This window comes from Tenrec ecaudatus, chromosome 12, assembly GCF_050624435.1.
Source record: "Tenrec ecaudatus isolate mTenEca1 chromosome 12, mTenEca1.hap1, whole genome shotgun sequence".
NCBI classification, from domain to species: Eukaryota; Metazoa; Chordata; class Mammalia; order Afrosoricida; family Tenrecidae; genus Tenrec; species Tenrec ecaudatus.
This window is the reverse complement of record NC_134541.1, coordinates 36,928,861-36,952,579: the sequence shown is the minus strand read 5'-3', so window position 1 is coordinate 36,952,579 and position 23,719 is coordinate 36,928,861. Positions and strand designations below refer to the sequence as shown.

At 39.5% G+C, this 23,719-nt stretch overlaps 1 protein-coding gene across 2 annotated transcripts in view; it reads left to right on the top strand.

Annotated features, from left to right (window-relative positions):
- The window catches only part of GPCPD1 (glycerophosphocholine phosphodiesterase 1), a 58,829-nt gene that overhangs the window by 10,211 nt on the left and 24,899 nt on the right, over positions 1–23,719 (top strand). Inside the window, exons 3-8 of one of the 2 annotated variants that reach the window (XM_075563974.1) lie at positions 4,538–4,634; positions 10,549–10,630; positions 16,814–16,889; positions 18,727–18,768; positions 20,711–20,834; positions 23,336–23,573. In XM_075563974.1, coding sequence (XP_075420089.1) covers positions 4,538–4,634; positions 10,549–10,630; positions 16,814–16,889; positions 18,727–18,768; positions 20,711–20,834; positions 23,336–23,573 — 659 coding nt within the window. Of the gene's footprint in view, positions 1–4,537; positions 4,635–10,545; positions 10,631–16,813; positions 16,890–18,726; positions 18,769–20,710; positions 20,835–23,335; positions 23,574–23,719 lie in introns of both variants that reach the window. The other variant, XM_075563972.1, reaches the window with a different exon arrangement.

The following is a 23,719-nucleotide window of genomic DNA, read 5'->3' as shown; positions in this document are numbered from 1 at the left end:
AGACTTCTGTGTTTTTTTATCTAAGTAGTTACAGATCTTCTAAATAATATCACATTTAACATACGTGTTAGAAGCTATGCCCAGAGTGTTTTAAATATTAGCTGGGTCATCCATGTTGAGATTCTTTCAACAGTGCTTCCAGATGAAAACAGATGATCAAGAAGGACCGACCCAGTGATCTACTTTAAAAAAAAAAAAAGTCCAGTAACAACCTTCAGAATAGCAGTGGAACATTATTTTGATAATGGTGAAGAGTTGTCTCCTTAAAGTAGAGTCAACCTTAATGATGTGGATGGAATAAAACCTTAATTTTCTGATGGGATAATACTCAAAATGAAGAAATAGCTGCAACTATCCATTAATAATTAAAACATGGAAAGTATGAAGTGTACATATACGAAAACTTGAAGTCATCAAACATGAAATGGAATACATGAAGATTTTTATCCTAAGCATAGTGAGCTGAAGTAGACTGCTATTGGTCATTTAGAATTGGACAGCCACACAGTCTGCTATGCCAGAAATGTGAAAGTAAATGAAAGTCAAAGAGATAGCAAGTTAATCGTCAAAAAGTATGTCAAGATCTATCCTCAAGAACAATACTCAATACCACTATAAGGAAAACCAGACCAGTTAATGCAACTATTACTCATGTGTAACCATCTAATAGCAAAGATGAAGAAATTGAAGATTTTAACCAATATCTGTGTGAAACTTCTGAAATATGCATTCAAGATGTATTGATAATTGCTGTTAATTGGAATGGAAACACTGGAAACAGAACAATATGTAGCTGGAAAATATGGCTGGGTATAAAAATGACACTGGAGACCACATGATAGGATTTTGTAAGACCAACCGTTTACTTACTCATTGCAAGTAATTTTTTTTTTCAACATAAATGATGACTTTGCACATAAACCCTCCTGGATGGAACACATTGGAATCAAATTGATCAGATCTTTGGAAGATGGAGATGCTCAGTATGTTAGAACAAGGCCACATACCAACTGCAGAAGAGACCATCAATTGCTTATCTGTAACTTTAAGGTAAAGCTGAAGAGAGAACTAAAGTCTATAAGAACCAAAGTACCTAGACTTTGAGCATGTTGTTTTTGTTGCTAGGTGTCCTTGAGTCAGTTCCAACTCATAGTGACCATATGCACAACAGAACAAATGCCCAGTCCTGTGCCATCCTCACAATTGTCGTTATGTTTGAACCCATTGTGGTAGCCACTGTCAATCCAGCTCATTTGGGTCCTTCCTCTTTCAGGGATTGGTCTCTCCTTGTACTATATCCAAAGTAGGCTTCGCCATGCTTCAGCCAAGGTAACTCTGTTCTTTTGGTCGACCATGGTACTTTCAATATTCTTTGCCAACCCCATAGTTCAAATGCACTGGTTTTTCTTCAGTTTTACTTTTTCCGTGTCTAACTTTCACATGTGGGTTGGGTGAGGTTCACCATAGTCCTCAAAGTAACGGCTTTGCTTTTCAACACTCTTGGAAGAGGTCTTACGCAGCAGATTTACCCAATGCAATGCTTCGTTTTGTTTCTTGATGGGCACTTTTATGAGCATTGATTGCGGATCCAAGCAAGATAAAATCCTTCATCTTTTTTCTGTTTCTCATGCATGATGCTACCTACCTGCTGGTCAGGTATATTCTACCCGAATTTAGGGGCCATCTCAAATAGGTTGACACATTAAACACTGTAACTAGAGAACTTATGCCACTATTTGAATCACCTACTAATAGAGATTAAAGACTATACCTCAACATACATAAAACAAAAATCCTCCCATCTGGGCCAATAAGCAAGATCATGGGAGATGGAGAAAACTGTGATGTTCATGCTTTTATTTTACCTCAATCTACAATTAACACCTATGGGATCAGCAGTCAAGAAATCAAGTACTGTATCGGGCAAATCTGCTGCAAAAGACCATTCTAAAGTATTAAAGAGCAAAGATGTTGTTTTGAAGACTAATCCTGATCCAAACCAGTGCCTTTTCACTTGCCTTATGCATGCAAATGTTGGACAATGAATAAGGAAGAACAAAGGAAAATAGATGACTTTGAATTTTGGTGTTTGAAAGAATATTAAACATACTGTCAGAAGAACAAATTTGTGTTGGAAGAAGTACAACCAGAATGCTCTTTTAGGAGCGAGAATGTGGACACTGCGCCTATAAGATTGTGGGAAATTTTCCTTATCCTTTCCATTTCTCCACCCAATTTTGAAGCTCCCTCTACTTGGGAAATTTATCAGGAGGACCAGAACCTAGAGAAGGACATCATGTTTGGTGAAGCGGAGGGTGAGTGAAAACAAGGAAGACCATCAAGGAGAAGGATTAGCAGAGTGGCAGCAACAATGGCATCAAAGATCCAGCAAGATTGGGAGGATGACAGTGGATCAGGCAGTGTTTTGTTCTGTACACTGCGGACCTCTAAGGATTATAATTGCCTGATGGCACTTCACAACAGGTGTTGGCTCTAGTTTTGGTGTTGTAAGGGAACGCAATGCATTGAAATCTATTCCCTTTAGTTCCTAACTACGCATACAGACCTCTACATGAAGCCTGTTTACCTGAGCTAGACCAGATTTCAAGTTAACTTACATAACCCTTCAGTTTTCTAAGTCTGCCCAAGACTTCAGCGTCCTTCAACAAGATTCAGATCCCCATGTCATTCTCACCTCTGATTGCTGGTTGCAAATTTGGGGCTCTCCCTACTACCCAGTGGTTCTCAACCTGTGGGTCATGACCCCTTGGGGGGAGGGGTCAAATGACCCTTTCACAGGGGTCACCTGAGACCATCGGAAAACAAATATTTTACAATATTATAATTACAGATTGTTTTGTCATTAATCACTATGCTTTAGTTATATTTAAGTTCAATTTGTAACAGTTGTAATACATCCTGCATATCAGATATTTACATGATGATTCATAACAGTAGCAAAATTACAGTTATGAAGTAGCAACGGAAATAATGTTATGTTGGGGGTCAACACAACATGAGGAATTATATTAAAGGGTGGCGGCATTAGGAAGGTTGAGAACCACCATACTATCCCCTCATGAAGTCAGCCTTAACTAGGATTCCTCCCATGCTCTCTCAATTCTAACTTGTTGCTTCTCTCTACTTCCTTGAATTCAATATTCCACCAGAATGTAAACCACTGAATTTGGGATTATGGTTTATTACCCTTCTGTGTGCATCGATATCCGTACCAACTGGGAAATCCTTGGAGCTTCTCTGTCCAGAATCTTCACTGGGATTAGGGCTTAGGAGCTACTTACATGTTAGAGCCATGAGGGGTAATGGGTAAGTGCTCAGCTGATAACCAAAAGGTTGGTTTCAACTCATCATCTCTCTGGGAGAAAGAAGGGGCTCTAACGCTTATAGACTTGGGAACCCCATGGGGACAATTCTGCTCAGTCCTGTAAAGTCACTATGAATTGGTCAGAGACAAGAATGTTGGAACCCCTGCCCTTTCCATGGTTGAATGCTTATGTGCTGCCCCACGAGGGCTCCGGCTTTATTATTACCCAAGGATGATTGGATCATGCTCCCCCTGTGAAGTCAGCCGATAGACCTGCGCCTTTCTGACCCTGCCATCCACCCCCTGAATCACCTCATTAGTGGAGCCTATAAAGTCTGTTCTCTCCGGAGCCCTTACAGGTACCCAGCCTACTTCAGTCACTGAGAATGTTCCAGGGTTTTAGAGGTTATCTTTTTCTCAGGAACTCACATACAGACCAGATCTGTGGATAATCTGAACTGTAAGCCTCAATGCTGGGTTTTCAGAGCTACTGAAATGTATTCTGATGATGTGATAGTCACTATTTTAATGAGAAAAACAAATGATCTCCACTATGTACATCTTCAGATTCCGTTTTTCTGTTACATTGCTGCTGTCCAATTGATTATTCTCTTAATTTTTAGCTTGTTAAAAAACGACTTGAATTCTTATTGGTTAATGTTTCTCTGGAGTGTTTGTCTGCATTTAGTGTTTGCTTTATTAAAATGTGAAACTAACTTGAAGTCAGGTACTGTACTCTTAAGTACTTAGCATTTTTATTTTTAATAAATCATTTTACTGGGGGCTCTTACAACTCTTATAGCATCAGTTGCATCAAGCACATTTGTGCATATGCTGTCAACATTATTTTCTAAACATTTACATTCTATTTGAGCCCCTGGAATTGGCTCCTCTTTTTGCCTTACCTCCCCCATCCTCCCGAGCACTTGGCATTCCTGATGGTCAACTTCGTATATGTGATACTGCCTCCGTGGATGTTGAACAGATGTGGGAAAAACCACCCCTATGCCTTTGCCCTTTCCCTGGCTTTGCTCTGCCTACTGGCCCAATACGCAGGTCCTCGTGTGGGACACAGCACCTTGCCAGTGAGGCTAGTCCATCTCTGGTGAAGAAGCAGCTGCTTGGACTAGTGCAGCTTAATGCTGCTCTTGCCTCCTGGAAGGAAAACGTGCCTACTTAACCAAGCTGACACTGTTCATTCCTTTTCCGCAGGGGAAGTGTTTGCAATCTGTGGAAGCTGTGATGCTTTGGGAAATTGGAATCCTCAAAATGCTGTGACTCTTCTTCCAGAGGATGAGACAGATGAAAGGTAAGCTTGGAAGTATTACATGACAGGGGGGTTGTGACATTGTGATTTTAGAGACTTTTAAAATCCTGTATTGTTTTGTTCCCTTGTTTTTGTTTCCATTTTCATTTTCACGTTGGTCAAAGCTGGCACAAGCACATTGTGTAGACAGGGATTCCTCTTACAACGTTGGTTGTGGAAACACGGGTTCCCCTGTCAAACAAGGGCTGTCGCCTGGTATTTCCAGCATAGTTTTAAATAAGCAGCTTATATTCCTGAGTTCTCTTTTTAAATGTTTTGGAATTACTTTTTTTTGGCTTCTTACTGCATGATTCCTTTTTTGGTTTCAGCCTACAAGATTATTTTCTTTGATTTCATTAGAAGTAACGAGAGTCATACACATGCTAAGGAGTCCTGGCAGCATAACAGTGAAGCCCTTGGCTACTAGCTGAAAGATGGCGGTTCGAACCCCTCCAGCGGCGCTGTGTGAGCCCCTGATGGTTCACTCGGTAGAAATGACAATGTAGAGAGTTCTCTGCGACAGTTCTGCTTGTTGCACGGAGTCCAGTATGAGTGACGTGACTTGACAGCACCGAACAACAATAAGAACAGCAATGTGTGCTTAGTTAGGGTTCTTAGCTGAAGCAGCGGCATGAATTCACTACCCACATGAAGGATAGCATTACATTTAGCATGGGTGTGTTGGTGCCTCCGAATGGGAGAAGGGAGAGCTGGGTTGGTAGCCAGTTCTTTAGTTGCCAGAGCAGAATTACTCTCTAGGCTTCAGCTACCTTTTTGTGGTAGATGTCAACCAAGGTGGATGCCCACTTGGTGTTTGGGTATTTGTTTGGACATACTTTTGGTTGTTGAAGTATATGTGGGGAGGGGGAAAGAGGAGATTTTGAATTATCTACAAATATGTCCATTTCATTTATGAAGAAACACTCACCTGGGTGATTAAGGCTCTTTAGGCTGAAATTCAATTTTTCTTTAGAGAAGCATACCATGGAGCAGAGCTAGCCCAAAAAAGAAAAAAAAAATCAATTCGTGATGTGAGAGTTACACAAATCCAGAGCAAGCATTTAGAAGTACTACTTAGGGCAATTAGGCATTGCTAGGAATCTGGGAGCTTTATATGTAGATTCAACTCATGGAACTGGGTACGTAAGCTAGAAGTATCGATGGCAGAGCAAACTGAATGCAGTAAGCAAGTTGCGGCACAGTTGAGTTATTTAGTATGTTCTATCTGTAGCCTTGGGAACAACCACCAAATTATGTTTAAAAAAAAAAATCAAGCCGTGCCATTTCAGAGTGACCCTGGAGGACAGAGTAAACCTGCCCCTGTAGGTTTCTAAGTCTAAATCATGCTTCGCCCCTGCAGCGGCTGGTGATCTCTAACTGCTGACCTTGCCGTTGAACGACTCAATATGCATCCCACTATGCCCTCAAGGCTGGGGGCTTGCAAACGAGGTGTAGCGGCGTCTGACATGGGGACTGTTCCGTTTTGGCATTCGATTGGATATATACAGTGAGCTGTATCTACAGCAGGCATGGAGAGTCCCACTGCCATCAAGACAAAAGCCACAGTGGAGCACAGCTGGGATACCTGCAGAGAAGCCACAGAGACCACAAGACAATGTGGCCCAGGGAATGAGTTTAGTGCCCCTGGGCAGGAGGCTGACTTGCAGAATGTGGTGCCTTTTGGATGTCTTTCAGTGTTAAGGGGCTTTATAACACTTGACTGAGCAGGGCAGAGGCCCAGGGGTCATGTGACAGAGAGGCCAAGGATGAGAGAGAAAAGATCCTGCAGGCATCCTGGCTCAAAAGTGCTGCTTTGGCTTGAAGGTGAACAAGCGGCTATCTAGCTTAGAAGCAATAAAGCCCACATGGAAGAAGCATACCAGCCTGTGTGATCATGAGGTGCCAAAGGGACCAGGTATAAGGCATCATGCAAAAAAAAAAAAAAGAATATAAATATATGTGTGTGTATGTGTGTGTGTGTGTGTGTGTGTGTGTGTGTGTGTGTGTATGTATACCATAGTGAATGAAGGGGGAAGTGCAGAGTGGAGACCCGAGGCCCAAGTGTCGACCACTGGAGATCCCCTCACAGAGGGGTTTAGGAGAGGAGACGGGTCAGTCAGGGTGTGATGTAGTACCAATGAAGAACACAGCTTTCCTCCAGATCCTGGATGCTTCCTCCCCACCAACTACCATGATCCGAATTCTACCTTGTAGGACTGGATAGGGCAGAGGTTGTACACTGGTGCATATGGGAGCTGGAGGCACAGGGAACCCAGGGTGGACGATACCTTCAGGACCAGGGGTGTGAGGGGTGAGGCTGGGAGAGTGGAGGGTGAGTGGGTTGGAAAGGGGGAACTGATTAAAAGGATCCACATGTGACCTCCTCCCTGGGAGATGGACGGCAGAGAAGGGGAGGAAAGGAGACTCCGGATAGGGCAAGATATGACAAAATAACAATCTGTGGATTATCAAGGGCTCATGAGGGAGGGGGTATCGGGGAGGGAGGGGAAAAAAAAAGAGGACCTGATGCAAAGGGCTTAAGTGGAGACCAAATGCTTTGAGAGTGATTAGGGCAAAGAATGTACAGATGTGCTTTATACAATTGATGTATGTTTATGTGTGGATTGTGATAAGAGTTGTATGAGCCCCTAATAAAATGTTAAAAAAAAAAAAGTAGTACACATTGGAATATTAAAAAAAAAGTCCTGCTTTGTACAAAAGAACTGTATCGGTCATGGTTCTGATTCTGACTTGCAAACTGATAACTTCCTTCACAGTCTTGAGTATTGTGTATGGGTGGTGACATTGTTAGTGAGTCATTGCAATGTGGTCATTGCAATGGGTTATTGGAACCAGCTGAGCAGTAGAGTGCTGGGGGAGAACAGTTGGTGTCGCGACGTAGGCTAGTAAAGGTTGCAGGGTTGGCATATTCTGAACTCTGTCCCATAGAAATCATCGTTGGGCAGCCGTGGAGTTGGAGTCTCCTCCTTTGTGTAGTCATATGTGAACCCCTGGCATTTCCTTCTGTGTTCTTTTCGCCACACTATTTATCAAAGGTGATAGAACAATGGAAACATCATGATAAATGGAGAAAAGACTGAAGTTGCCAGAGATTTCATTCTACTTGGGCCCACAGTCAGTTCTCATGGATGCAGCAGGCAAGATATCAAGTTACGTATTGCATTGGGCAAATCTGCTCCCCCTCCCCCCCAAAAAACAACAAACAAACCCGAGCTCACTACTATTGAATTAGTGCTAACTCATAGAGACTATAGGAAAGGCTAGAACTGCCCTGTTTCTGAGACCTGTAACTCTTTGCAGGAGTAGAAAGTTCCATCTTCCGCTGAATGGCTGGTACTTTCGAATTGCTGACCTTGACGTTCAGCACCCCAGCAGGTAGCCACTGTGCCCCCATGTCTTTACAGTGTTACACAGCTAGGTTGTCACTTTGAGGACTAGCGAGTGCCTGGCCCAAGCCATGACATTTTCAAGTGTCTCATGCATGCAAATAAGGAAGACTGGAGGAGAGGCGATGCTCTTGACTTACGGTGTTGATGCAAAGAACACCAAGGATTACCAGAAAAACAAACAGGTCTGTGTCAGACGTACAGCCAGAATGCTCCACAGAAGCAAAGGTGACCAGAGGAAGTTATTGTCTCGTGAATTTGGGACATAGTCTAGGGGTGCCAGTCCCTAGAGAAGGATTGCCTGCTCCGTAGAGCTGAGGGTCCGTGCACAAAGGGCGCAAGCGCAGCTGGACTTTGGAGCACGGTGCAGGCAGACTTTGTCCTGTTGTACAGGGGTTCGTTGGGGGTGGGGACTGGGTAGCAGGTCTTAACAAAAGGCTGTTCCTGGAGACTGAGAATGAGAAGATATGAGGTACGTTCCAATACATTTTCAAAGTTTCCTATGAATTCTGTAGACGTGGGGATAATGTTTTACACTCCAGCTAATTATAGATTAGTAAGTAGAACTGGAAATTTCCTTTTATTTATCTATTTATTTATTTATGCTAGCAGAGTTGGCAAAGTTTAACTATTAGTTGGTACAATCTACCTGAAACCTTATGTTAAAGGGTTTGGGGGCTAAAGGGTACAAGCTACATATGTGCTATTCTTGCTTTACAGCAGTGATTCTTAACCAGCCACTTATTTCTCAATGCCCTATGAAGTTATATTGAATTTCACATGCAGGCCCCACACCTGAGGTCTGTGAAACTAAAGTCTCCTTTAAGGGAACCAAGACAAACATCTTTTCAAAAAGGCCAGATGCATTTAATTGTCAAGGCAAGGGCCAAGCTCCTTGTGGTTGTTTTGTTAAGAGCCAAGATGATGGAATCAGATTGAGGGGAATGTCCCAGATTTGTCTTGGTGGAACCAGGTTGGAAGTAGGGGTTACCCACCCTTGGGTACCCTGAAATAACATAATTTGAGTTGTCGTTTACTCTGAACTACTTAATTGATGTTTGTGCAGTGGTCTGTGATGGTGGCTCTCAAACTTTAGTGCCTTCCAGGGTCCCGGGAGACTGGTTAAATCACAGATTACTGGGCCCTGAACCCAGAGTTTCTGACTCAGCTGGTCTGGATGGACCCTGAAAATCGCCATTTCTTGCTCCCACATGCTGATGGTGGTCCGGGGACTATACTTTGGATACCACTGGTTTTATGATTTGAAGCTGAACATTAATTACAATCATAAATTACAATGAATCATTTCATCCCAGGCAACTATTGAGTTACAGCTGTCAAGGTTTTTAGGAAGGCCTGAGGGAAGCATGGGAGACGCGTGCTGGCTGGCTGGGCAGCAGTTGGGCCCAGGATGCTTAGAGTGAGGAGCATCAGGACCCGAGTGTCGTCTGTCTGTGCCTGTCCCTTCTCTCGACACATAGACCTTGTCCCCAGTGCCTCTGAGCTGCAACCTAACATCCCAAGGAAATGGCACATTAGAAAAGATCTGGCTCCGTCTTCCCACCTTTAAACTCGTTGGTCTTTCTGTTTGGAATATTTCAGACTGTATGGCTGGTTCTTCCTCATCACTTAGTTCTCAGCTCAGATAGATAGATAGATAGATAGATAGATAGATAGATAGATAGATTACCCCTCAGTCAAGTCTTCTCACTAAAACAGCGGTTCTCAACCTGTGGGTTGTTACCCCTTTGGGGGGTCCATCAACCCTTTCACAGGGGCTACCTAAGACCACCGGAAAACATATATTTCCAATGGTCTTAGGAATCTAAAGATCACTCCTCTATTCCTCTCCAGGCGGGTCTGCCCACATGCAGATACACCCACAATTGAGTACCCGGAGTGAAGACTGTTACCCATGCTACACCATGCTTCAAGACAAAAGTTCATTTATTTGTCATTAGAAATAAATATTTCACAATATGTAATTATATATTGTTTTTATGATTAATCACTATGCTTTTATTATGTTCAGTTTGTAACAATGAAAATACACCCTGCATATCAGATATTTACATGACAATTCTAACAGTAGCAAAATGACAGTGATGAAGTAGCAACGAAAATAATTTTATGGTTGGGGGGTCACCACCACATAGGAACTGTATGAAAGGGTCACGGCCTGAAGAAAGTGGGAACCCATGCTCTAAAACCTTCCTGCCCATCAGAAAGTCCAGATAGCTATCGTTCCTTTGATTTGCACTGGTTTCTGCTTTGGTGTGTGTCTGTTTAACTCTGTTAGAAAGAATGCGTCCTGAAGCTGGGGCTCCCGGTACCTGGTCCAGAGTAGGCCCCTAGTAAGATTGTGTGGAGGAATGAATACATGGCATGTGTATGTCACAGATCTGCCTTGACGGGGCTTGTGAATTATGAAATTTGTATAGATTTGGGTTTGATGGGGCTTCTGCTGCTTTTGACCTTTTCCGTTTTCTTTTGCCCTTCCTTCCCAGCAGACAATGGAAGGCAACCATTGTCCTCAGTAGAGGGGTATCAGTGCAATATCGATACTTCAGAGGGTGCTTTCTCGAACCAAAGGTATGTTTTCTTTATCCAGTTTCCAATTTCTCAAGCAAGTGTATTTCTTTCCAAAGGACACTAAGTTTGAAAACAAAGTAAAATGAGTTTGTTTTACCAAATAACAAAAATATAACTTTAGTAACATGTTAGCTGTATCAAAACGCCCTTCCGAGGCAGGCAGTGCCTTGCAGTGGGATTTGTGCAAGACTAAGAGTAAGTATACTCTCCATTGTTCTGTCCATGAAGTTGGTTTTAATGACAAACAAAAGTAAGTGAGAGGCATTTTCGGTGTCTTGTAAATTAGTAGCCAGTTGTAAGAAGTTTTCTTTTTGGTTTGATTTTAAAGCCTGAAAAGTATAAATACAAAGGGAGCTTCAAAAAGTTTATGGAGGCATGGAATGAAGCTAGTGGGATCTTTCCATGAAACTTTAGAAACTCACTTAGAAGAGAATATTTAGTTTTATGTGAGTAATTATTAATTTTTTTTCACAGCAGCCTTCTCAGTGGCTGTATTGTTGTTTTTTTCCACAATTGGAATGATTCCTCTAGATTTTTTGTTTTTTCCAAAAAGGACCAGAATTGATGGACCAGAATTATTTCTGAAAGCCTTCTGCTTTTTATTAAATAAGCTTATTCATGATGATTTTAAAATAAATATATTAGGATTACATCATATTAGAGACAAACGTTGGGTTCTTTTTCTCTTATTTTAAAGATATTTGTTTGTGGATTGGATTCTTTCCCTTCATATTTTTAACTTTTAGAGCCCACTGAGGCTGCATGTGAACAGGGCATAGCCAGGGGTCTGAGAAAAACACGAGTACAATCTTTGTACGAAATGTATGTCCCTTGGGGAGGGCCCCACTGGACACGGGCTGTGTGTCAAATATACAAGGAACCAGTCGGCACCACTCGCCTCTTAGCTACCAGTGTAGACAGCAGAAGGAAAACGGCAACCCCACCTGAGCTGTCTTTTGCACCTATTACGTTTCTTATTCTAGTACAAGAGAATACTCAGTAACTGAACTTAAATTTTCCTATGGTTGATCATCGTGTTGGCTTATCTTGACAGTAGTCTCACTTTAATGACTCAGGAGCACCGAGCATTTATTTGGCAAAGAAGTTATGTGTGGTGACAGGGTCTTTAGGATCAGTTCAACAACTGAGTGTAGTTACATAGATCATAGCAGTAATAATAACATTGAAAACTCATTTGAGAGATTTAGATTTGTAACGTGGGACATCAATGAAATGTTACTTGAAAAGGGTTGTCTAGACGTAATAAATGTTAATGGGCACAGTTTTCTAAAGTAAGACTTTTGCCAACACAGATCAATTAAGCCAACCTCTAATACTTTCTCTTTATTGAAATTATAATCCAAAGCAGAACATCTGCCCAAAACGCCATTTTGGGGGGGAAAAATTGGCAAGTAATCTACTTAAAGTAAAAAAAAAAAACAAAACCAAAACCAAGTTCCTTCTTTGTAATACTTGCAAAAGTTTACAGTATATGTTGGTGAGTGTGTTTCTTTAAGTAGGTGCTCTGTATCGTGTACACATGTACCGTGTGATGCAGGGGCTGCCACGGTAAGTATGTTTTTCATGGAATAGAGACAATAGCTACATAAAAATCCCATGCATATGGCTAGAGTAATCCCCCCCCCCCACTCCACTCCCCCCACGCCAATAGACAGTGACACTGCTTTTCTCGTAAAAGTTGGTGGCACTTTTAGAATGAAACATTTTTTACTAGAAATTGTATGAAACTTTGTTTTAAATGCGTAGTGTCAAATGATACATGTAATCTACAAGGAATCTTAAATTGGGAAGTCATGTAAATGATTGGTGTGCATGTCTTATGAGTTTAAAAATGATACCAGCAAAGTAATTATGAAAGTAAAAAATTGAAATTGGGAAATAAGATGGATTTTTTGGTTTTGTTTTTGCAAGTAGTCTAGTCAGACAATTGAACGTGGAAAGAATGTAAGCTTAAATTCTTGTGATTTGGACCAGTGACTTAGACTTCAGTTTTTTCTCATGAGGGTTTGACCTGAAGATTTCATAGGTCCCTTCCATTGCTAAAATTTTATTATAAAGCAATAAAATGTTATCATTCATATTTTCTTCCTTTGCTTTATCTGGCTTATTCCTTTTTGTTCAGAAGTTAGAGTCGGAAAGTCCTTTTTCTCTTACTTTTTCACACTCAGTCTTTCTGTGTTTGTGAAGCAAAAATAAGAGGCTAATATATTGATTTTTTTCAATAATGTTACAGATTACAAAGCAAAGTATTCTTATAAAATAGAAACAGCAAAGGAAAGTAGTAGGTAGTCTTTGGATAAAAACATTTATCTGAATCTGCAGCTATTCCATTAGTTGCGCATCTTCAAGGACAGACACTTTTAAAAACAGAATTTAACCATTTCTGATCCATAACTACCTCCCTTACTTGGGCCTAGAATTAGGAGTGTTTTATCATAGGAAATATTAGCCACTTTTAAATTATATTGTCTTTAAACATTTTCCTTCATTTCAACAGAAATATACCTTTGCTTTTCAGTACATTTCTTGTCCTTTTATAGGTGCTAGGAAACATTGATAATTCTATTTATTTCAAACTCTCTGCATTGTTCCTAATCTTCCCTCATGTTTTATCCCTAAACAAAAGAAGCATACTTTACAGTGTGGTCATCAGTGATGGATATACAATTGTTCATTTTTAGAATAACCCCTTTGCTCAGGAGGTTCTGAATACAATACACTTTTCTGATGCTGTATACTTGCATACTTAGCTGGGACTTGAACCAGCTAGGGGCCTTTGCTTTACTGATCACGAGGTGAGCCCCGTGCATTGGCCTCACTGAGGAAAGAGCCATGTCAGGAGCGCTGGGTCTGGCCTTAAGGGAGTTCACAGCTGAGCTCACCGTATCTTCTACAAAATCTCTTCAAGAAATCAATTTGTCAAGCTTGCCTTTTTGATAAAGACATCTGAAAGCAGTGATACTACTTCACTGGCTACTTTGGTAATTTGTTTTAAAAAAATCTATCTGCCCGTTGGATATTTTTTTCCTCTCAGTGTTTGAGAGCAATCATTAATTCTTTTTGGGAAACAAATTAGTTTAAAAATTGTTTTTCAATATGCATGCTTGGAAGCATTTCAGAACTGATAGTTAGCTTCCCGTACACCTTCCGACAGCGTCCTCCTGCCACTTACAGTTTTGGCAGCCTTGTGCATGCTAGAACAATTATTTTTCTCAGATCTCAAAGAATAAGGTGTTAGAGTTAACATATTATAAGTCATCACACAATTTAGAGTCATTGCTGAGATTTCAAATTTTCCAATGCTTAAGACTCATTAAAAAATAAAACACAACTTCAATAAAGCCGAAAATTTAACATTACCGTCTATAGTAGAAAAAAGTAGTCATAACACATTTTGGAAACTCATTAGGTCTTCAAAATTTACTTAATTTAAATATTATAACCAGCCAACATGGATTTGCACAGTAAGTGCTAATTAGACCCCATTCACTGTATGTTATTTTTGGTAGTGGACTCTTCTCATGACGCCACACATACTCCATCTAGTCACCTCAGGGGAGTTTCTGAGCAGTGGGTTGGTCAAAGGAATGCCTTTGTTATAAAGCTTTGTTACAATTGCTACTAAAATATGTCTCCTGCCATATATTTAGTTCACATGACTATTTTTACACGCTTATATATAGGTACTATAGTCAACACGTGGTAAAGTTCAACTGAGGCCTGAATTAAAGCAAAACAAACAAACTCTTCTACCCACTTTTTAATGCCTACCTACATTTATTATATTCATGGGACCATTTTTTAAAACCCATTTTTGATTAGTAACTTTTATAAGACCATGCATCCAAAATATCTTTATAGAGAAGAGTGTTTTTGTGTCTTTTGGGTTTTTTTAAGGGTAAGAGGATAAGAGAAGGAAATAGGTAGTGCTTTTTGGCTACTTATTCTTGCTAAGAAAGATTATATCTACTATTACTATATAAATTTACAGTTTTTGAGGCTTAGAATGTTTTATGCTTCTAATGCAAATTCAAAACCATGTCAATAAGAACTCATGGGAAAAAATATCTAACTGGTCAAGAATGAAATGTATCTCCTTTTTTAGTGTAATTGATACGAGATTCACCATATTTTCAGTTTCACATTGCTGCTTTAAAAAAAATCTATGCAGCCTACTGAATCATAAATGGGCCCTTACTGCGAGGGGCATTCAGCTGCGGAAAACGAGCACTTTCTTCCTTAGGGTTCCAGCATCTCTAGCCAATGCTTCTCAGTTTGGACATTTCGGAAGCTTACAAATCGAAAATACTTCCGTCTACTCATTTTAAGTGGTAGAATTATTGTGTAGTTAATTACTTAATGTGTTTAATTTGTTACATGCTTATTTGTTTTCGTTTGGTGCTTATTGAATGTAATCAGTGTAAAGAGTAATATCATGTGGTAATATGCAGTATATAGAGTATATATAGAGAGTATCCAGTATGTACACCGAGAGGCTACACAAGTTCATGGAAAACTGGAAGATTAGAATTTTTCCATGAACTTTTTGAAGGCCTTTCATATCTGAGTTTCCAGGTTTTTTAGGAGGACATATAGGCATAGAAAAGGAACCAAAGATTAATCATGAAGATATTGGTGGGGAGTATCCCTTGGTCATTTTTTTTAATCTTATTGCTTTCTTGTATTTTATTAAATTTTGACGTAATATCCACAGAAGAAGAAAAATGATCTGCATTTAAAATAGATATGTAAGGCCTTATTTTAATATGTAATTTTAAAAGAATTTTAAAAATTGATCAAAGGACAATTAGGAATTAATCCTTTAGGTATTAGTCGGGGGCTAGTTGGTGATAGTTTACTTTTGTTTTTAAATCACAGTAGAAGTTACCAGCAATAGATAAAGTTATTTTATTCTTTTAGTAAGAGAACTTAATAACAGAAGATACTATTAGGAATGTTCACACTGAATGAATTGATAAATCCTAATAAAGCACATTAGGAAACTGGAGTGTCAGCCCTCTTTCACCAAAGTCATCCTTCATGTGCCCGCCCACGTGCTCTTTCAGGATGCTGTAGGTTCTATAGAAGGGAGCCCTGGGGCCACAGTGGTTTAGACACTGGCCTGCTTACTGCACAGCCAGCAGTTTGAACCCCGCCAGCGGCTCCGAGGCAGACAGAAGAGGCTTGCTTCTCCCGTGAAGAATGGCAGCCTGGGAAACCCTCGGGGACAGTTCTACTCTGTCCTGTAGGTCAGAATGGGCTCGATGGCAGTGAGTCAGAGCAGTGCCTCCCCACCTTCCTCAGGCCGTGGTGCCCCCCCCCCCAAAAAAAACCCATAACATTATTGTCGTTGCTACTTCATAACTGTCATTTTCCTCCTGTTAGGAATTGGGTGACCTCTGTGAAAGGGTCCTTTGACCCCCAAAGGGGTGGCAACCCACAGCTGAGGGTTTCTGGGGCAGACGGAGTGGTACGCTCTGTAGAAATGCTGATCAGCGTGACAGGAGGGGCTGGTCTAGGTCCTGTTTCTCATCTCCTCTTCCTCACAGAGGCTGATCTGAGCTGGAATCTACTGACGAGCAATAGATTTGCTGGCTTGTTTTATTTTCCTAAGTAAACATAATAAAGAGCTTTCTGTCCTTCAGTTCCTTGAGCTTGACGTGCTGGCTGCTACTGCTCTTCTGTCGTAGTCGCAGCATTGTTGGGCCTGTCACACTGGGGGAGTTACTTGGAAGGCAGGAGGTGACTACATTATCTAGGACCATCTCATTGACTGCTGACGAGCCACACTTAAAGGATATTTGAGATTAACTGCAACTTAGGACAAAATTCCCTTTAGTTGACAATGTAAAATTCCTTGACAAAAAGTTTAGCAGTACAGACAGATTAAAGAATGGGTTTCAGACAGTTTTATGTCCCAGCTCATCTTTGTGTGTTTGTTTGTGTGTGTGTGTTTGTTTCCTCACTCATTTCCTTCTAGCACGCCTCATGTTTTGTGACCTGGTACAGTCTTGACTTTTGGCATACACTATCGATGATTAACAAACTGAATCTCTTGGTTTCATATTTAGTATAAGATATAGGTCACAAAGAGCTAATGGAGTCATGGGTAGAAAATAAGCTATAAGAAATTATTGCAGACATTTAACTTTTAAATTGCAGACGATCGGTGGTCCATGCCAAGTCATAGTTCACAAGTGGGAGACTCATCTACAACCACGATCAATAACCCCTTTAGGTATGGGCATTCACTGCATCTGTTTGAGGCATATGCATAAAGTTACTAATATGCTGCACAATGGCTTAGTGGGATTGGATACCTTCTTTTCATTCTAAAGTTTAAAGTCAATGCATTTATCAGTGGTGCAACTTTCACTTAGCATTTCATGGATCTTATTTTCAAAATGAAACTATTCTTAGTTGCTTTTCTTTATAAGCTATTAGAAATGCTTGCCTAGTTATTTTTATTTTCTTGGTTTAGATTAGTTTATTTTGAAGTATTTTATTTAGAGTTTATAAACTAAGATTCTTCTTGAAACTGAGAATCCATGGCTCTTACTGATTATTTGCTCAGACTTAGAACTTTGAGGAAAGTTCTTAAATTCCAAAGGAAAACAAAGATTTAAATTTTTAACTTTGAATATTCAGAGTAGAAATTATCTTAGCTTTTTTCCCTTACTTTAGTAAATACTTGAATGAACTAAAATTTCTTGGTTGTAACAGACACATATTCTTCCTGATTGACTTTAATTCCCTGCTGGCTATGTTGGAATCTAGATAACCAGAAAGATGGATTTTTCTATTTTTTTTAAAAGAAAGCATGTGTTTTAAATGCTTAAAAATGGCATTTTTCTTCCTACAAGTAATTTTTGACTTTTAAAAAAATACCAAAATTAGCTTGAAGTTCATTTTACATACGTGAATTTACCTACTAATATTCTTTTTACAATTGACTTCAGTGCTGTGAAATATATCTTTTAGTGTTTCAGGAAAAGTTAGAATTTAAAGATAATAAATGGCTTCCTAGCCCCGAGCTGAGATCTGAAAACAGTTTGAGTTTCTGCTCTACCCATCACAAAGGCATATCTTATTTATAAACAAATAGCCTCATCCCATCTGTTTCTTGGATTTTCTTTTTATTAGATTTTTGGTAATATATTTTACAGTTTTGATGAGAATGTACTTTAGAATTATGATAGTCCTGTACTGAAGTTGGAACTGACTAGTTACTGAATGTTTAAACAATTTGCATTTTAAGTATCTTGCAGTTAAATATATTTTCTTATTGTGAGAAGTGGAGAGGTAATTTTACATCTGGTCTCTTAAAAAGAAATGTATGCTTTGGGGCACCGTAACATTTAAGAGCCATGTAAGAGCTACCAGAAAGGCTTTGTGAGAAACAATCGTGTTTTGTTTTGTTTTTAACAAGTATTCAGACTCCTCTTTAAAGTGAGCAGGGAAGGGAGTTAGACAGGGAAGAAAATTCTTCATTTACTCAGGGGATGGGGTTTGACAGCTCTTCTTAATCTGTTGACATTTCTGTTAGAGCTAGATATGCTTGCACTTACTCATTTTTTGGTAGTTCCTCGCAGCTCTGTCTGTCTGTACAGGTAAGTTTACATTGTAAAGCTTGTAGCTGGTTTTAGAAAAGAGTGGGGCTTTCAGGAGGATTCTGGTTAGACAAGTTGAGAATGTGCACTACAGAAGAATAAGCATTTTAATTGTGGCAAGACCTTTGGTTAGGAAAACCAGTAAGGAGTTCCCATTATCCAAGAGCCTTGGTGGGTGTGGACGGTCATCCTCCCAGAGGTCCTAGAGCCCCTCCCAGAGGCGTCTCCTTTTCCTGTCCCTGTGCTGCTGCTGTGTGTCATTACCAAATAAGTTAGGCTGCTTATTCTCCTCCAGCTTCCTTGAAAGGGAATCCGTATTGAGGGCGACAATGAATATGCTTATTCACTTTGGGATGCTTTTGAATTTTAGATGTAATATATTTTTTAAAAGTCCTTAATTTTTCAGTTGCTCCTTTTGTGGACACCATGATTCTAACTAGGCCTCCTATTTTCCTTTAATTCTAGAAAGTGAAAGTATTATCGACGATGGACAGTTTGGAATCCACAGTAAGTGAGACTGCGTTTTGAACGTGTTGACTGATGTGATTGAAAGGTTACTTTCCATTCACTGTAAACAGATAGAAGGAAACAGTAAAAAGATACAAGAAACGTATAGATTCTTTTAAGTAAGTAGTTTCCAAGCATGCTTATGCTTAAGAGGTTTCTCCCTCAGGTATTAATTTGTTGGTTTCAGGTATGTTACTATAATCACCTAAGATATTTGTGGTATTAGGTGCCTTTGAGTTCTCTTGCCACCTGGTGACCCCACACAGCCAAACTGGTGCTGTACCATCCCTGTGGCCAGCTGTGAATCAAACGTTTGTCATCTGTAGGGTTGTCATTTAGCTATAGTTCATTTGGCTACATGTGTCCTTTGGTTCCCTTAGTCTGACTGCTCTGATGGAGCCTGATCAGCCTCATAGCGGCGGCAATCTGCCTCGACTGGCAGGGTTGGTGGCAGCACCTGTGGCATATGGGCCAGGACTTGATCCCAGGTCTCCCACGTGGAAGGTGACGATTCTACCACCAAACTACCAACACCCAAACTCATCACACCTAACTTTTACAATAGCAAGCAATATGTTTGAAAGTGATGTTAAAGGTTCTAAACATTTAAAGTGTATAATGTTGCGCTTAAACTAAGTTTGTTATACTGTGTGTATATGCGTTTACAGTAAACCCCAGACTAATCAGAATGTTCTAGTAATTCCCATAGAGTCTTTTAAAATATGTATGTGTGGAACAGATGCTGCATTTGTTTCCGAGTATGTTGAAATGTGATTCACTAGTGTGTTTTTCTGCTTCAGTAAAAATCCTGAGAACTCAAGTTTTCTTCAGTGATAGGAATTCTGACAGTTGAGGTTTCCATGCTGAGTAAGCTGCATTCCCATCTCAGGCTCTAGAGGGTGGGCAGGAGGTGCCACTGCATGGACTCGGAACCAGTGTGATAAACTACTGATAACCAGTTCGCTTTACCAAGTGTAGGAAAGAATGGGGCCTGCATGCTTTGCTTATGATTTTACCGTGCATGTATATTTACGCACCTTAGACATGCAGTGGTTCGAGTTCTGTTTGGTTAGGAATTTAATGGCTTGATTTCATTTGTGATGTTTTGTACATTAAAATATTGGTGTAGAATACTAAACTTTAGTGTTTTAGAGTATTATCCCTTTAAACTGTTTCTTTTTTTTGTCTTTTTGGTGTATTTGTATTTGGGGGAATTTTTTGGGACATGATTACAGTTCTTTTTATGATTACATTTTTGTTATACCTAAGTATAATTTTAGAAATATTAATTCTATTAGCAAAGAAGCTTAAGTTTAAAATAATTGTAACTTTCTCTGGTTCTTTTGAAGTTTTATTACTTATGTTTGTTGAGTTCAGATTTCTAACTTCAAGAGGACTAACAGTTTATTGCAATCATACAATTTATTTATGAAAGAATATAGAAGTGGCAATTATAGAAGTGACTCCGTTTTATTCTTAACCTTCTCATATTCAAAACTGTTAGCACCAATGAAATAGACCTAGTTGTACTTGAAACTTTGGAAGTATAACAGTGATCCTATTGAAACAATTGCTAGTCTAGAAGCTGTTTTAGAACATATAAACGAGATTTATATTACTTCAGTAATTGATTCTGTAAACTCTTTTAATTTATTTGATTTGTTAAAGCATGGGAATTGTTGGTAATAATATTCACTTAATTCCCCCCTCCCCCATCTTAAATGATCACTCTTTTCAACAACAAATATAAGACTACCTATACATTTGTTTTGGGAAAAGTACCAGCGATATGTAACTTTGGTGTTTTAAAATGTGAACATGAATATATTGAATTGTATTACAAAAATGGTTAAATTGGCAAGTCATTTTGCTATATATATTTTGCCACAATAAAGCAATTTCTTAGATGTATAATTACTTTTTTCTATATTGACTCTGCCAGATGGTGTTGAAACTTTGGATTCTGGATGGCTGACATGTCAGACTGAAATAAGATTGCGTTTGCATTACTCTGAAAAACCTCCTGTGTCAATAACCAAGAAGAAATTTAAAAAATCTAGATTTAGGTATGTGTATGTGTTTATTGACTGTGTATGTGTTTATTGAGCCATATTTCACTCGTGCTGTGGTGTTCAGACTCAGTTGGTGCTTTAAGTATGTAAACCAAGAAAACAACATACTTATTGATAATGTCACATTTTCGAATTATTGCAAGGTCTTGTGATAGAGAAATCTTCCTTTCTCAGATTGCTACAGCTAAACATGTTTGTCTCTAAATGTGGGACTAGAATAATTAGCTATCTTCAATAGATAATTTCTTCTTACACTTTTTAGCTTTAAAATTTTCCTAGTTTACCCCTAAATAGCTGATAAAAATGGACATGGTTTTATGCCAAATGGGAGCATGGCGGAAGTAAACAAAAATAATTGTTAGGCATATCCTTCAGCATTCCGAACTTTATTGTGGCTTGAGAATAAGATAGATTTTGATGAAACAAAGGTAACAGTTACTTTCAGTTGTAGATTAGATTTCTTAAGCCTATATATCCATTATATTTTTCATTCAGTTTTACAGGAGCTTTTTGACATATGTGCATGTGTGTATCTAATGTTGACGTGTTTTCTACGAAGGCGTACACAGCAGTGTAGTTTGCGTCCAGCGATATTTACCCCCGTGGTCCAGTGCCGGCATTCTACAGTGCTGCCGTTCTGGTGCTCTGTTCCCACCAAGCTGGCTCTGTGCCCTTCCTTAACCTTCTCATCGCTGTCTTCAAGTAATTGTTAACTGGCTGATATCATGTGGGTGGTTTTATTTTTATTTTTTGAAAGGATTGTATTCATGGGTGATAGTCTTTATTTTGTGAGCCAGTTTAGCTAAAGATGACCTTGGGGTGGGGTGGGGTGTTGGGTGTGTGCCGTGTGTTTGTGTGTGCGTGTGATTTTGGTTCCAGATTTAGAGCCTTATCTTAGGGCAGTAGTTTTGAGTTCTCCATAATTTAAGCTTATATGAAGAAATAGATATCAAACTGTGTAAATTGCTAAACAGTTCCCACTGCTGTCAAGTGGATCCCTGACTCTTAGCAACCTTAAGGGGGGGAGGGTCTCTGAGGCTAACTCTTAAGGAAAGCAGCTTCATCTGTCTCCTGTGGAGCAGCTGGTGGGTTTGAACTGCCGACATTGCAGGTAGTAGCCCACAGTGCCCCTGGGGCTCCTTAGCTAAATAAGAACTCACTAAAAAAATTTATTTAAAAAAAGAACTCACTTAAAAAAAAAGTGTCATTATGCATCACTTGAATGACCTGGCTTCTCTAAGAACCAGGCATTCGATCTGAATTTTGTGTCGTTTGGGACTGTGTGATAAAAAACATGCTTCCTTGACTGCCAGGGCAGACTGAAAAGGACTATTGTTCAGTAATAGAAATAATCAATCATGTAATGCTTATCTTCTTCATAGAGTTTCTAACAATACTATAGTTTTAAAATCTGTAAATGTTTCACTGGAGCTAGGATGTTTATATCCCAGTCATAAAGTAGACAGGGAAAAGGGTGCGTGGCACCTCGCTGTCATCACATTAGCGGTTAAACCAGGTGGGACTTTTCTCTGTGCCTTCACTTTCCTAGGCCTCACCTGTGCTTGTGAAAGAACTGAAATTTCTCTTCAAGATCCAGTTGGCCCCAAAGATCACATAATTTTATATATGATGATGTACGTAGTTAGACAGTTGGTTTACATGTTAAAAGAAGCAAATAAATTGTATTGTTGCTATAAGTTACATAGAGTAAGATCTTGAGATAAGGATACAGAGAGAAGAATAAATAAAACCTTGGTTGGCCTTCCAAGGAGCTCCTCACCTTGACTAGAATTAAGGAATAAATAGGTGAGGCATTAATGATTAAGCATGAACAATTTGATTAGAATAAATATGGAAGTTGAGTCCTTGTTTATAATAGAAATCACTTTGAATGTTTGCTAATATGTTGCTTAGGCTTAAAATTAATTGAAATATTTTCTTTTAACTGGTTTCCTGGGCTCTACACATTAGTGAGCATTGGCTCCTGTTAAATTATTGGTGCTTGTTCTGATCATCTTTGCCCAGAGTCATATAAAGAAAGACTGAGCTTCTTGGAGTAGGAAATAAATTTAATCTACAAAGACAACAGGACATAAAAAATAGTCATGGTGTTTTCAGCTTTTGAAAATTATGTGAAATACTGGCCATGTGGCTCCCTCTCCTTATAACTAAATTTAAAATGCAAGTTTCCCTGTCAGTCAGCTGATTGGGGAACTTTTCAAAAGGAGATCTTTATATCATTTGAGGGTTAAGAAGTTATAGCAACTATAAACCGGGAAATAGTATCTCAGATTAGCCCAAGAATTATGAGCAGAAGCAGCCTTATAGACATAGTAGACATGGAAAACTTACGAAAACATACATGTGAAAAGATGTTTGTAAAAATATGTAATGCTGTAACCTTTAGTGCACATAGTTTTTATAACCCTGGGAAGACTGAGCATGTTGCATTCTGCATTTAGGCAACATTCCTATTTATTTTTCCGACCACGTAGGGTAAAGCTGACACTGGAAGGTCTGGAGGAAGAAGATGATGATGATGATAGGGTATCTCCGACAGTTCTTCACAAAATGTCTAACAGCCTAGAGATATCCTTAATAAGTGACCACGAGTTCAAGTGCCGGCATTCCCAGCCCGAGTGTGGGTATGGCTTACAGCCTGACCGATGGACGGAGTACAGCATACAGACGATGGAGCCAGATAACCTGGAACTGATCTTTGACTTCTTTGAGGTAAAGTGATATTTTCATGTCGCGCTTCCGTGTTTGTAGCCAGCACAGCATTTCCTCTCTGGTCCGCGTGAATCACTGTTTAGCTTTCACATTCTTATGAGGCCATTGTTGATATTCTGGCTTCGGTCAGGCATACCTTCTTTAAA